At 34.6% G+C, this 13,544-nt stretch overlaps 1 protein-coding gene across 9 annotated transcripts in view; it reads right to left on the minus strand.

Annotated features, from left to right (window-relative positions):
* Positions 1 to 13,544, minus strand: part of LOC143199778 (partitioning defective 3 homolog) — a 35,582-nt gene that overhangs the window by 12,556 nt on the left and 9,482 nt on the right. For 5 of the 9 annotated variants that reach the window (XM_076409859.1, XM_076409855.1, XM_076409857.1 and 2 more), the window contains exons 1-2: positions 7,684 to 7,861; positions 2,827 to 3,065 (exon numbers count right to left, since the gene is read on the minus strand). The exons of the other annotated variants lie outside the window; for them this stretch is intronic. In XM_076409859.1, coding sequence (XP_076265974.1) covers positions 2,827 to 3,021 — 195 coding nt within the window. In that variant the 5' untranslated portion in view covers positions 3,022 to 3,065; positions 7,684 to 7,861. Of the gene's footprint in view, positions 1 to 2,826; positions 3,066 to 7,683; positions 7,862 to 13,544 lie in introns of those variants that run through there. 9 annotated transcript variants of the gene reach the window in all.

Genomic DNA, 13,544 nt, shown 5'->3' on the forward strand with positions numbered 1-13,544 from the left:
AACATTTTATTGTAATTCCCATGCGAAAGAGCACGTATATTCTTCTAATAGAGGAAGAAAAAAACAGGTATGGACTAACAATAAATCAAAATTCATGATGCAGTTTATCACATATTGAGTCTATTTATTTAAAAGTAGAAATAAAAATCTGAAAATACGTCATATGGATGACGCCATCTCCTACCTAATAAAGAAATGGATTAGAAAATGAGTACTCTAAATCTGAATTTTATTTATACAATATTTTAATAATTTTGAGTTAGAATTGCAGGGCGCGAACCAATTTATATAGAGCCATCGATAATTTATTGATGTAAAGACCATTCTAATGTTAGTGTTTACTATTTTAACTACTTTGTTTGCCTTATTTGTTTTGTTTTTCGTGTATATGAGTGCCTAATAATTTTATTATTTTATCAGTTACCAAATAATATGAAAATGATATTTAATATAATGTGATGGGTTTAGTTCTGAAAATATGCATATATTCATACTAGATTCGAATACCAATGAGAGAGAAGGCTGAACAACCATGTAGTCTCAAAATATTATCAATTTTTACAGCCCGATATGAGTGTTAGATAGATAGAAGTTTTAAACTTCTCGAACAATACTTATATATAGATGATGTATAAACTCAAATGTCATGTAAAGTAAAAGAAACCAACAATTGACAGGAGAATTTATTTAGTATGTAAAAGCACGTCTAAACCTACATTTGAAGTATGATTTTGATGAAGTATTGGACTTGCAAGCGCTCTTATAAATTTCAAAGGCTATTAAAGCAATTAAACAAACTTCAGAAATATAATTTGTGCATTTTATTCACTCAAATATTACAAGATAATTTAGTACAATTCATTGGCCAAGCTTCTAAAAGTTTAAGAAAATCTAACATCCATTATCAAATGTATATAATTTAAACCTTTTTGTGTTGTAGTTACTATCTAACTATGTAAAATTAATAATTCCCTGGCCCTGTCAAATACATTTACATCAGTATCTTCATCTTAATATAACCATCATCATAAAATGTTTTAGTAGGTTTGCTACCGTTACAATTTTGATGTCTTAGCAATTGTGGTATGTGATATCAATAATGCTGTTCTCACCGTTTCCAACTGGCGAGACATATTAGCTACACTTATATATTTTCATGCCAACTGTTACAGTATTTTTACTGGATTTTCTTCATCATGGCTATTGTCGACTGCTTGTTTATTAGACCAAAATGATGCGTAGGCAATTAATCTAATCTATGACATGGTAAAAAATTAATCTAAATATCGGGAAATTTACCAATTTGTATACACGCCACAATTTCGTATTTATTCTCTGATTAATACCAAACTGATAAGTCAACAATGGCGCACTTAAATCGAACAATGGCACAATTACTAGAAACCAATTACACTTAATTCGAATCGGCGTAGAGCGCCAGTTTCGGCCTCTTACGTCACGGCGCCCAATCAGCTGATAAACGATCGCCTCCGGGCCCCGGAGCCGTCGCTCAAGAGGCAAATCGCAGGCGGCGGCGCGTCAATTGCAGAAAACCAGCTTCGGTCGGCAGCGCGAATGGCATTCCAACAACCTTCAAAGGTGAACAGGCCTCGGCGTACGGCTTCGAAGAGAATCTATGCACGTAACTGTCGTCCTCGTAATTTTGGGATTTCATACTGAATAAGCGAGTAACATGGTAAACATTTGTTTAATAAAATTAAGATTTCTCTTTTTATCTGACGGTTTATTCTTTGTGTTCGAGCCATTTGAAGTTGGCCGAAACATTTTTTAACAATAAAAAAGGGCCATATTACAAAGAATATTTTGTATTAATGTTACATAAATTGACACCAAAAATGTAATGTATGAGTTTATTAAAAAAATGTTTGAAAACGATGTAAAAACAAACAATTTCATTTGCACGTTGCCTCTAAGGTGGCTAAAAATAAGCTCAAAGTATTACCGCAATTTTTTAGTTCTATTGGATAGTAAATTTCGTCGAAAAAGTTTATATAACGAAAAAATCACTTTTATATCTCTGCTCATACAACTCATAGTTAAAATAAATGACTTAAGGTACAAACTGTTTCAAAATTCCAGAACTCCAATTAACTTGTTTTTTTTCGGGATATTTTCATCAAATATTTAACTCATATAATTCCGCAACGGCCCTAATCACCTGATTTAGCTCCATCGAACAAGTGCCTAATCTTAAACGCAAAAAATCTCTTCGGATACATCATTGGGTATAGTGAGGGTATTAAAACTCTGATCCCAATTACGTCATCAAAATTTATGATTTTAGAAGGTCGCAATGCCGCTGGATTAACTTAGAATTTTGGTATATACAACGGTTTGTAACGTGTAATTATTATCACTAATGTTTTGACCAGTTTCGTAGACATTTGACAACAGGGTCAACAAGTATCAACACAAATTGAGTTATATCGACTGCTTTGGTTACATGTTCCGACGCATCAATCAGTATTCTGGTTTATTTAATTACGGTAAAATGAGAAGAAAAAATCCGCTCCGAGTTTAAAATGAATTTTACATTCTTACAAACTACATTTGACAGTATGTCAATTATATAATATAAATATAATCTTCGACGTACATCGCCCTTTTAACTGGAAGGACTATATATGTTTTCTATAATTGGTAATTAAATTTGGAAATTCTTTGATGTTTAGCGTTAAAAATGAATTTACTACAACTGCAAAATTGATCAAACGAGGAAGCATTCACGTGGACGAATTTTCACTTAACTCGCGGTAGTTAATTAAATGTGCAACTCTGTAACAAAAACTAGGATAGTTGCCTCACCTTGCTGATACTTTCTTCGTCCGGCTTTCCCAAGCTGGTTCTAGTGATGGAGATCCGAGTGGTGGAACCACCCGGCACGTTTCTTTGCAGTTTCTCTACATTGTAAGTCTGTCGCCAACCGAACAGTTGCACGATTTTCTCAGCTACTTCCGTACATTTCGGTGCGCCGTTTATCAGCTGACAACTATCGAACATTTCACCATCGAACACTGGAATAACCGCGAGGTATTCATCAATAACTAAGGAGAAATCGGATGAGAATAAGGGATCGTTGATATAAAGGCCTGGATCGGAGCCCCCGGGTATCTGTCGCTCGAGAAAAACGCTCGTTTGAACACTGGAGGAAATTAATATAAAAACGCGGCTCGAGTGAAAGCCGGCTGCAACTCCCATTGTGCCGTCCGTCGTTATGTAATGTTGGATATCGCAAATACGCGAGGAATCTTTTTCATTTACTGTAAAAGTGAAGAAACATCGTCGATGGTATTTTAATTGATATACACGGCGGATTTAATTGAAACGTATGGACAAATGAACGTCGTCAAGTTAACAGTCAACTGTTCTCATCATCATGATGTCTTGTTAACCTCTGATATTTTCACAGTTGATATTAAGCGATTAAAAGATTTTATTATATCAGCTCTAGGAAAAACTATTGCGTGTTTTTACGTGCATTAATTTTCAGGAATTTGCAAGGTATTGTCTCATTAGGTTTTACTTTTTATGGAGGTGCAAATATTTTTTCTCTGCAATAATTTCGGAATATTCTGAAGATTTACTTAGTGTATTTCACATTTGGTGTCTCACCCATCATCTGTGGCTCCGATCTGACATAATATTGATATATCTGATTGAACAGATTCTGGATTGTTCCATACGTTAACGAAGTATCAGCGCATAACTAAAATTCTTTATAAAAAAAGTTTAAAAGACTGGGGACATTGATACAGTAATAGTAAGGGTCCTTGGTGAAACTGATTTTTAGAAAAACATTATTTGAAAGTGGACTGATTGGCAGATACGGCTCTGAAAAATCGACAATTGACCGAGAAACATTTAGTCCCACATTTCACTAAGCACAGTAAGCCATATTTTAAGTCAAGAAACAATATTTAATTCAGTTAATACATTTACTTTAAAAATTTTTGTTTAGGATTGATATAATTATGAAGATCATTTGGCTCAGGTGAAAATAGTGCAACGCGGCATTTTTGCCGTTTTCTCTCCAACTATCACGCAAATAAGTGGGATAATGACTCTGTTACTGCATGCCGGAATATGGTAAGCGGTAGGAGCAGGACATCGAACACAAACGCCAGGAAACGGTAAATGTTTCGACACACAGATCAGATTTTGGGTCGTGTCAACAATGACCTTTACCGGCAATTTCAATAATAATGTGTGCAACTTTCATTTGAAACGTGCGGTGGCCGTGCGTGGCACAGAATATGGAGCGTAATGCGTTTAGTTTCGTAGTCAATACTGCAATTACACGAGAATTCTTATTAAACTAAAAGAGACATTGTTTCTAATGTACCACAGTGAAGAAGTATCCCGCATTTTTTAATCAACATAACCCATAGTAAATTCAATAAAAACATGGTTGAGCCAATATCTTTATATATTTTTGTTGATAGAGATGAGACCAACAAATGAGAATGAAAAAAAATAAAATAAAATAACGTCTAAAAGAGAGCATCCTGCTAACTGGAAACAAATTATTCAGGAAACTGGTCGTGAAGAGCATCGATGTCTTCGAAATCTCAAAATAATTTCAACGGATATAGTATCAAATAGAACTCATTAAATGTTTCAATAGTAACGAAGAGGGCACGCTTTCCACGTTTTTGATTAAATTGTTGCGTAAGCTGGCGCCAGGGGAGTTCACGCCATCGAAACGGATACCGCGGCCTTTCTAGGACACGCTGAATTCCGCAAACATCGTCAAGAGCCGGCCATCAATTATCGGGACCAGCACCGTCAACAGTCAGTATCAATATTCATACGGAAACGGTACCGATGGCTGTTCCCCCCCGAGCTGGCGTACGGGTTCAGGTTCGATACCGTTAATAAGCCACGAGGAACGCCGGTTGGTTCCAACAAGCGGGGCGAGTTTCCATGTTATCGGCGTCATGTTTATTCGCTGTTATCGACGCATGTAAACACAGGCTTATCAGGTGATATCACAGGTTGGGAAATAAATGATCCATTTTATTGCAATATGCGCACAGGTAATTTAATTAAAATACTGCAAAAACATAGTCCGGTATTCGCACTAAAAATAAAAAGCCAAAATCAATCAGAAACAGATCAGTATCATGAATCATCAATAGATAATCTTTGATAACAAAAGTGATGAAACCCTTAAGAACTTGGAGAATTCTAAGGGAGCATAAGTCCTAAAGTTTTTGATTCCATCAAAGAGTCGTATAAATCCAAAGCATTCTCGGTCAAACCTTTTAACATATGCATAGAGGTACGTAGAAAAGTGGCTATTGTTCGTTTATGGACATGTGCTAGTCATAATAGCTAAAAATCATATATATTACAAAATCTAGAAGAACTAATAGCGCACAACAAAAAGACTGAGAATGAATAAAGAGAGAACAAACCAAAGGTAAAAAAATAGTAGTCGATGATTTCAATGTTACATATGAACATCACCGTTGAAACACGTCGAGATATACCGACATTTTCAGCTCGCTACATTATTACGGAACTAAACATCGACTATAGAATCGTTTGGAACCATTTACTTAACTATGGGCGATAAAAGAAGCTTCATACTTCTTTTATCTACTAAATTATCATTAGATAACAAGGTTTTGCTGTATAAGTCAATACTTAGGCCTATCTGGATCTATGGTATTGAACTGTGGGGTACTACTAGCAAATCTAACATAGATATCCTCCAGAGGTTCCAGAATAAAGTGTTGCGAGTCATCGTCGATACCCCATATTACGTGTCCTTCAAACTGATTCAACGCGAGATCCCCTTAGAACCCATAACGAGTGTGATTCAAAGTGCTAATGCGAAGTACTCTGAAATACTATTAGTGCATCCCAATTCACTCGTCAAACAGTTAAATGTGCGCGATGACAGTGAAGTGCGTAGGCTCAAACGCAAACTACCATACGAACTGATTAATAGACACATAGAGTGAGATCTAATAATTTCTAGAATAAGTTAGGATAGACTTTAAAATAAGTTAGAATAATATCTAGAATAAGATTTATATTATAAGTTGTACAGCAGATCACTTACTGAAGTGATCTTCTACATGTCAGGATGGTTATATCGTATAACGGAAATCATACAATAAAACATATTGCCCACGGGCAGATTGTTGGCGTTTTAAGAGATTCATAAAAAAGAATCTACTGAATTAACAGTGAAAAACTTAATAAAACTTAAACGAAACCGGCAATTTTTGGAACAAATATTTGCCCGCAATAATTTGTTTCAAGAATTAGATAAAAACTGGAACATCTATAACCATACTGAGCGATATGAATGGAAATGTATTGAAAAGTTCATCATGAGGTGTTCAAATCTAGCTAAGCCATTTGACTCTCTAAAACGGCCAGAACTGATCAGTAGGGAAGATGGTGTCTTTCATCACGACAACACTAGACAACGCATATTTAGTGACTCGGCAAAACACTGAGAGGTAACAGCTGGAAAGTTTTGTTTTATCTATCGTATAGCCCTGATCTTATCGCCTTCGACTATCATTTGTTGCGATCCCTGCAAAACTCTCTTAACGATGTAAAGTTCGATTCAAAAAAGGGTTGAGAAAAATGTCAGCCAGAAATTTAAGATTTTCTACAGTGATTGAATTATAGGTGTGCCATAAAAGTAGTCAAAGGATGTAAAAATGAATAGTGTTCGAAAAACATAGAAAAAACCTATGACAGCAGCATATCAGAGTCATAGTAGAGTAGTCAGAGAAGTATCAGCGGCGGAAGACCAAGATCCAAATGGATTAGATGAAGTAAAAAATTATTTATTAGGAAAAAGGGTGAGAGAGAATGAGATATGAAAAAAGTGATCAAATAAAAACTGAATAGACGGGATTTCTCTTAACTCTTGAATATGACTTCACTAATTTATTGGCTGATCATTGGTTTATTTCTTGATGTTTTTCGTTAAATAAAAACGGTAATTTGTTACTGACAAGATCAGAAATAATAAAAAGCAACAGAAATTTATATTTCCTGATTTTTGTATACCTACTAATCAACGAAGGCCAACCAGGTGAAACCAATCTCAAAATCCATATTATTCGAAGCCGAATCAGTTTCGATAAGTATACCAAAGACAAGAGGATCACCGTATCAAATTCGACACCAAAACAACAACAAAAACCATCAGCACGAGTCCGGTATTTCGCCTCATTCTCCCCGTCCCGATTTCCGGTGAAAACCATCGTAATCACGAGGCCATAGATCCGGTGGTCAGTCAAAACTCAGTTTCGGTCGCGAGGCACGTCTAGAGCCTGGTTGATTACCAGGTGGGTGTAAATAGAGGCAATAAAAAAGATGACTTGCTAAGGTACGGCCGACGAACGATCGCGGGCCGATCTAAAGCCCAGTTTATTGCAAAACAAATAGAAGAACAACGTCAGCAGCGAAGATTAGAGGCTGCCTTATCGTGACAGCGCCATAAATATTACAATTACCGCAATGACTATGGCCGTACGTACTGAAATAATTACATTCACCGACTTTTTTCGTCTCGATATCAATTAATATGTTCTAAACGGCACCGTGGTACAAAAGTTCTGCGAACGCTATTGAATTGCAAAATACCCAGGGGCCAGTCGCAGGCCTTGTCCCCTCTCGCTGTTTACATACGGAAAGTAGCTACTAGAAACAGTCGGGTAATAACGCCAGGGGAAAAAACTGGTTCAGATCTTGGGCACCATCACTGTATGCACACGACCGTCTCTTTCGCGACCAAACTGCGCTTTTTTTCGCGCCGCCACTTCGAGAACACCAACCGCGCGCCTCGAACGCCGCCCAACGAACTACTGACTGACGATCGTGGCGGCGAACAGCTGATTGGCGGTTGGAAAGCCAGGCCTGCTCGATGTCGAGAGCGCGACTTTCCCAAACATATAAATGAACAGGGAAGGAATTGATAAAAACATTGAAATAGATATACATAAATAGTACTTTTCTTATAAATAAATTTTCTTATTAATTAAATTATGTTAAGCGGGTGTTCTGGTCTAGAAATTAAAAAATACATATATACGTGTATATTTCCTAAGTTTAGAACCTTATCAATAAAAATACGTCCTCAAGAGGATTGGGAGATATTGAAATAGTTAACTATTTGGTTGTCATCACGTTTAATGAAGGCATATTGTCTACCTCAAAAATTATGATAAATCATACTTTTTGGTGTGAGACGTAACGAAGCTCGAATTGACCACTCTGCAACCTCTAAAGAAGCTGAAACAATTTTCTTTCCGAAAACTTGAGAAAATGTTGTATAGAATTAACTGCTGTGCAAACCTAAAAAATGTTGAATGTTTTAAGGAAAACCTTAAATAAAGAACTGATTCCCGAACTTGACAAAAGACAAATTCTACGAAAAAGGTAAGACTGCTGATATGAATACTGTCGATGATGTTCTTGAAAGAATCTTGATGAATACAATTGAAATTAGTTTACAGGTAGTTTTATTAGTTCCACTACCAACATTTCCACAAATTAGGTCAAACGTGTGATAGTTTGATTACAAAAAAAACACCTATTTGATGAACGAACATAATACATTCAAGATTTCACCCTTATCATCAGAAAATGTGACAACAGTAAACGCTATGTTAACGTGAAACATGATTTTTTAAAACTCGTGGCTTTTATTCTCGTTCGCTCTGCAATTCCACGCCTAACACCCGGCTAATATAATCAGCAATATCCATAAATACAAAATCGATTTCTATTGCATTTATCATTCGATATTTTTTGTTTTATTTTTGAGAAAGTTGATAACGGAAACTGATGAACGTGTCAAGCGCAAATATTTCTGAAATCCAACAGTTTATAAGGCTGAATGATAAGAGTGACGAGAATAAAATAAATAATGATTCGCTATTTAAACGAGTAGTATAATTAGTCTATAATAATTAGCAGAAATCGGCCAAATCACGATGCGTCTCAAGGTCGTCCATCAGCTGATCCAACTTTTACTCGTCGTCGCGGAAAAGATGGGGAATGCTGGTAAAAAATTGTCAAGCCTCTCGGTGCGTGTGTTTTCACTTCAAGTGAAAGCAGACGAAACAAAAATCTTATGTCACATCATTGATGATGTCGAAAAGTATTGGGTCCGTTTTGAATTATAGATGTAGACAGACATCAAGTCCAATGACTCAATTATTTTCCCGAAAAAGAAAAGTAAACACAACCGACTTTAATCAGAGTTGCATATAAAACCAAATAAATTATCACATTTAAATTGTATTTGATATAATTAATTTAATACCTTGCGCCTTCACCAAAACACATTCTTATACGAAGTTGCCTAAACTTAAACTATATTGTTATCCTAATTATATTTTGAATTATCTTTGATTACCTTAAACGTAAATAAATATGTTGTAATCAAGTTATTTCGTGAAAAACTTATCGCAATCACCGATAACTATAACTGACACAGTTAGATAACGGGCAATTATATTAGTAAAACCAGGAAAAAATCTGAAATAAAATACGAGTATGAGGGTGGGACAGTTAAATTATTAAAACATGCGTCATTTAATTTTAAATGTTCCTGGCAGATTTTTTAGATCGATATTTTTGGTAATATAGAATTAGTTTCATTAATATGAAATAGATGTCAGCACAGAGAATAATTAGCTGATTTTAATCTGTATATAAGACTAGAAATACAATATAGTTTAATTATGCTAATTGAACTGTCAAAATAACACTGAACAGTATTAGTCCAATCATTTCAACTTTGTCAGGGATAGAAGATGCGACGATAATATAGAAAATAATATTAGAAATAGTATTCGATGTCTGAACGTTAATTGATGCGGTGAATCAATCTATTGTCATTTATTAAGAGAATCTAAATCGAAGGTCGTAACAATCTCACCGACCTTTGCTTTTTTTGTTTATGCAGCTACGTTTGCGAATAGACGAGTAGGCGCATTATCCTTCTTATGTATTTTTTCTCTACGCAATTTTCACCTACTTCGATTAACAGTTCATTGTCGTCACTAATCCTTTGTTGCAACACGATTTTCACATTAAGATCAAATTACTCATTATCTCTGGGGTTTCTCCGATTAATTTGTGTTAATTACATAAAATAGTTGCCTTGCTTTAAGGAAATTAGAGAAATGACGAAAGCGCTGGTAAAGAAATGGCGAATGAGAGAGAAAAGAATATTAAAATAGATTATAGAAAATATTAAAATTGATATTAGTATCATGAATCATTTTACGTATGTATTTCACGGTTGTTAAAAGGTTCGTTTTTAGGGATAAGCATTCGACTGTCAGAAACAATGATAAAAATGCCACTAATATGGTTTTAAAGATCGATAAAACCTAATCTGTTAAGCTGTATCGCTTGTTACATGGGATTTTGTGAGGCTATATACATACAATTTATTGTACCATAAAACTGACTGACACAATATCTATTTGCAACGTTGACTTTTTGAATAATTTCCTTTTTACCTTTAAGCTTACAAATTAACAAATCTGGCGATATACACACAAACATATATATGTCTATATTCCTCTGTTAGAAATTTGGGTGGTGAACAGAGCGGATGCTCCAGGTGTGTTAAATTGTTCATGTGTAACGGTCGTTGCATCAAGTCGAGGGGTGCTATCCACGTGGGGTTGAAAAGTACTTTGAAAAAAAAATGACACTGACTATTTTCTTCTTCACGTACATTTGCGATACAAATAAATGAATGAATCACGGTTTTCCCTAAAGTTGTACTGCTTGAATTTTGATCATATTGGTTTATTGTAGCGCTTTATTCCTATGTGATATGATACGTTACACTGAATAAATAATAATATTCTTATATTTAGAAGGTAACACATTTTAAGTCAAATTCACATTCGATTATTACAAGTATATAAAGACTCTTCCCGACAATTCCAACTGAGAAGAGGGCTTAGAAAGCTATGTACCCAATGAATGCTGCATTTTCTGTTGTGATTCTCGCTTGGCGCGACCTCTAGTATTGTAAGTGGGACTAAATCATGTTATTACCATATACAACAATATTTACAAATATACATTACACAATGTTAAAAGGAAAGGCGTTGAAAATTGGTATTATCTTAACTTAGTTTATATAAAAATAATTAACGTTAGGGATTTTGTAATATTTAATTTTTTTGTCTAAATAATGTTTTTAAAAATAATAAACCATTTTATTATATAGGCAGTTGGACATGTTACTGAAAATAAACAGTCTATTCTTAAGACAGCAGAGGGAGTTGAAAACTGACCTTATATCAATCTTATTAATAATGATATAAATTTCAGCATTTTGTCATATACATAGTCAAGACAATAAAAAGAAAAAATTATGTGTGAACTAAAAATTGTATTGTTTTATTTGACAGGTACAAGCATATGACATAACTTAAACACACTGATACCACGTAGGCTAATAAAAAAAAAGCAAGCAAGCCATCCAGAGCTGTCAGAAATAATTTTCAAATAATTCCTACAAACGTAATATTACCGACGGACCGTATTTTATTCGATTGAAAAGGATATTTCTCGGCGTGAATCTGACACAGTTCGTATGTTGGAAACACATCGTTATCATAGACCAGATAACACTCGTATGTTTGCAGTTCGAGTGTCGTGGACGCCCATTTTTTTCCATCAATTGAACGCGATAATTCCCATCGAGCACCGATACCAACGGAGACGCATGTCAACGACAGGAACAGATCACAAATGCGTAGGTTAGTCGAATACTAATCGCGGCGGCAGTATCGATGATCAGAACTCGAAAAACAACAAGAAGAAAACAGAATCGATTTAGAGAATGAAGACGACGATGACGAACCATTACCAAAAGGCATTCTGCGAACGCCGTTCTTCGTCTATAGCATTATTGGTGGTTGCGTCATAGTTATATGTAGCTCTTTTTTTTCAGATAGCATGAACGGATGTATCAAATGGCGTAGAAAAAATTGGATACGTTTCAGATTATATTGAACAAAAAAAAGTGTATTAACCTACTGAAGGTTATTCAATTGTGGTGTAACTGTAAAATAATAATATTTTCAAATTTTCCATTTGCATTTCTTGAGGTAAATTTGTTATGAAAATTAGTACTAATGTATTAATGTAATGTAAAATTAGTATTAACGATGATTCCAAATATATAGTCCTCCTAATAAAACAACCAGTGCACGCCATCAATACTGTCGAACGTATGCCAAATTCAGTTTGTAAAAACGCAAAATTCCTTTTAAACTCAGCATTTTTCTTTTTCATTTTACTAATTGCCATTTTACTAGATGCGTCCGAACATGTAACCAAATCGGTATACAAAATTCGATTTGTGTGTCGACAAAGTAAATATAATAAAACAACTCAAACCTACGAAGTATTGTGGCTGATTAATTAACTGTAGTGAAGTCCTTCAAGAAATACGTAGTAGACATACTACACAGTTAAAATAAATTATATTTTATAACGTTATTTTTCTTTCATTATTTTATTTGCAATTTCCAGCTCTAATCTGGGTTCTAATCAGACGAAGATCTGTTCTATTGTTTAGAATACTTTGGAAACCTTAAAACTTCTTAAAAACGATAATTTAAAAACTCAGAAGTCAGCAGTAGTCAGAGGAATTTTAAAACCGCCTCTTCATATATTTGAAGTTAAATTAAATAAATATTATTTTATTGACTATAATAGATATTTACGTATTGATTTATATATTTGATACAATCACTTTAAACGCGATGGAATTATGTGCAGAATGAATGTTAAAATATGTTCGGAATATAAAATAGAAAAAAAGCTTTTTGCAGAAATAGTAAATACACTAAATTATTATAAAACAATTGTTAAATCTAAGTCAAAAATTATTTGTGAAAGCTAACTTTATGTAATAACGAAAAAACTTGAACTCGAAGAGCTAAACTGATCACTCTCTATCTATATATCCACCATAGTTTGAAAGGAACTCATACAAAGACATGTAGTGATATCGTTTAAATTCGTCGAGCAGTGTCCATCGGCAATAAGAATTCCGAGTCTGCTCTTTTCTACGCGGTTAAGAATGGTGTGGTAAGTTGCACGTGTATTATGAGCCATTGTTGTGCAGGCCACAATGGCCGAACGGAGGCCAGTTCACATGAATTGTCGCTGTTGTGCGTTGTCAACGTTTGAATCACGATCGTTACGCACAACACGGGATACACACAACATAAAATCACAGGTGTGCGTCAATGTTTATACGGGGTGGATGACGCACAACCAAGAATGCCACGTCAAAAAACTAGTATGACAATATACTCAGTATATCTACAATGAATGAATTATTGACAGCAATGGAAAAATTAGTATTTAGAAGAATGACAAAAACTGGGAATGAGAAACAAAGAAATAACAGCGAGAAGACGAACGATAGAGACCAAGAGCACAAAACATGGAAATATAAAATGGGAACTTAAATTGGCACACCACTATTTTTGTGTATAATT

The sequence above is a fragment of the Rhynchophorus ferrugineus genome, unplaced genomic scaffold (genome assembly GCF_030347505.1).
Source record: "Rhynchophorus ferrugineus isolate W39M unplaced genomic scaffold, kcgeb_rfMv2 rfM7, whole genome shotgun sequence".
Lineage (NCBI taxonomy): Eukaryota > Metazoa > Arthropoda > Insecta > Coleoptera > Curculionidae > Rhynchophorus > Rhynchophorus ferrugineus.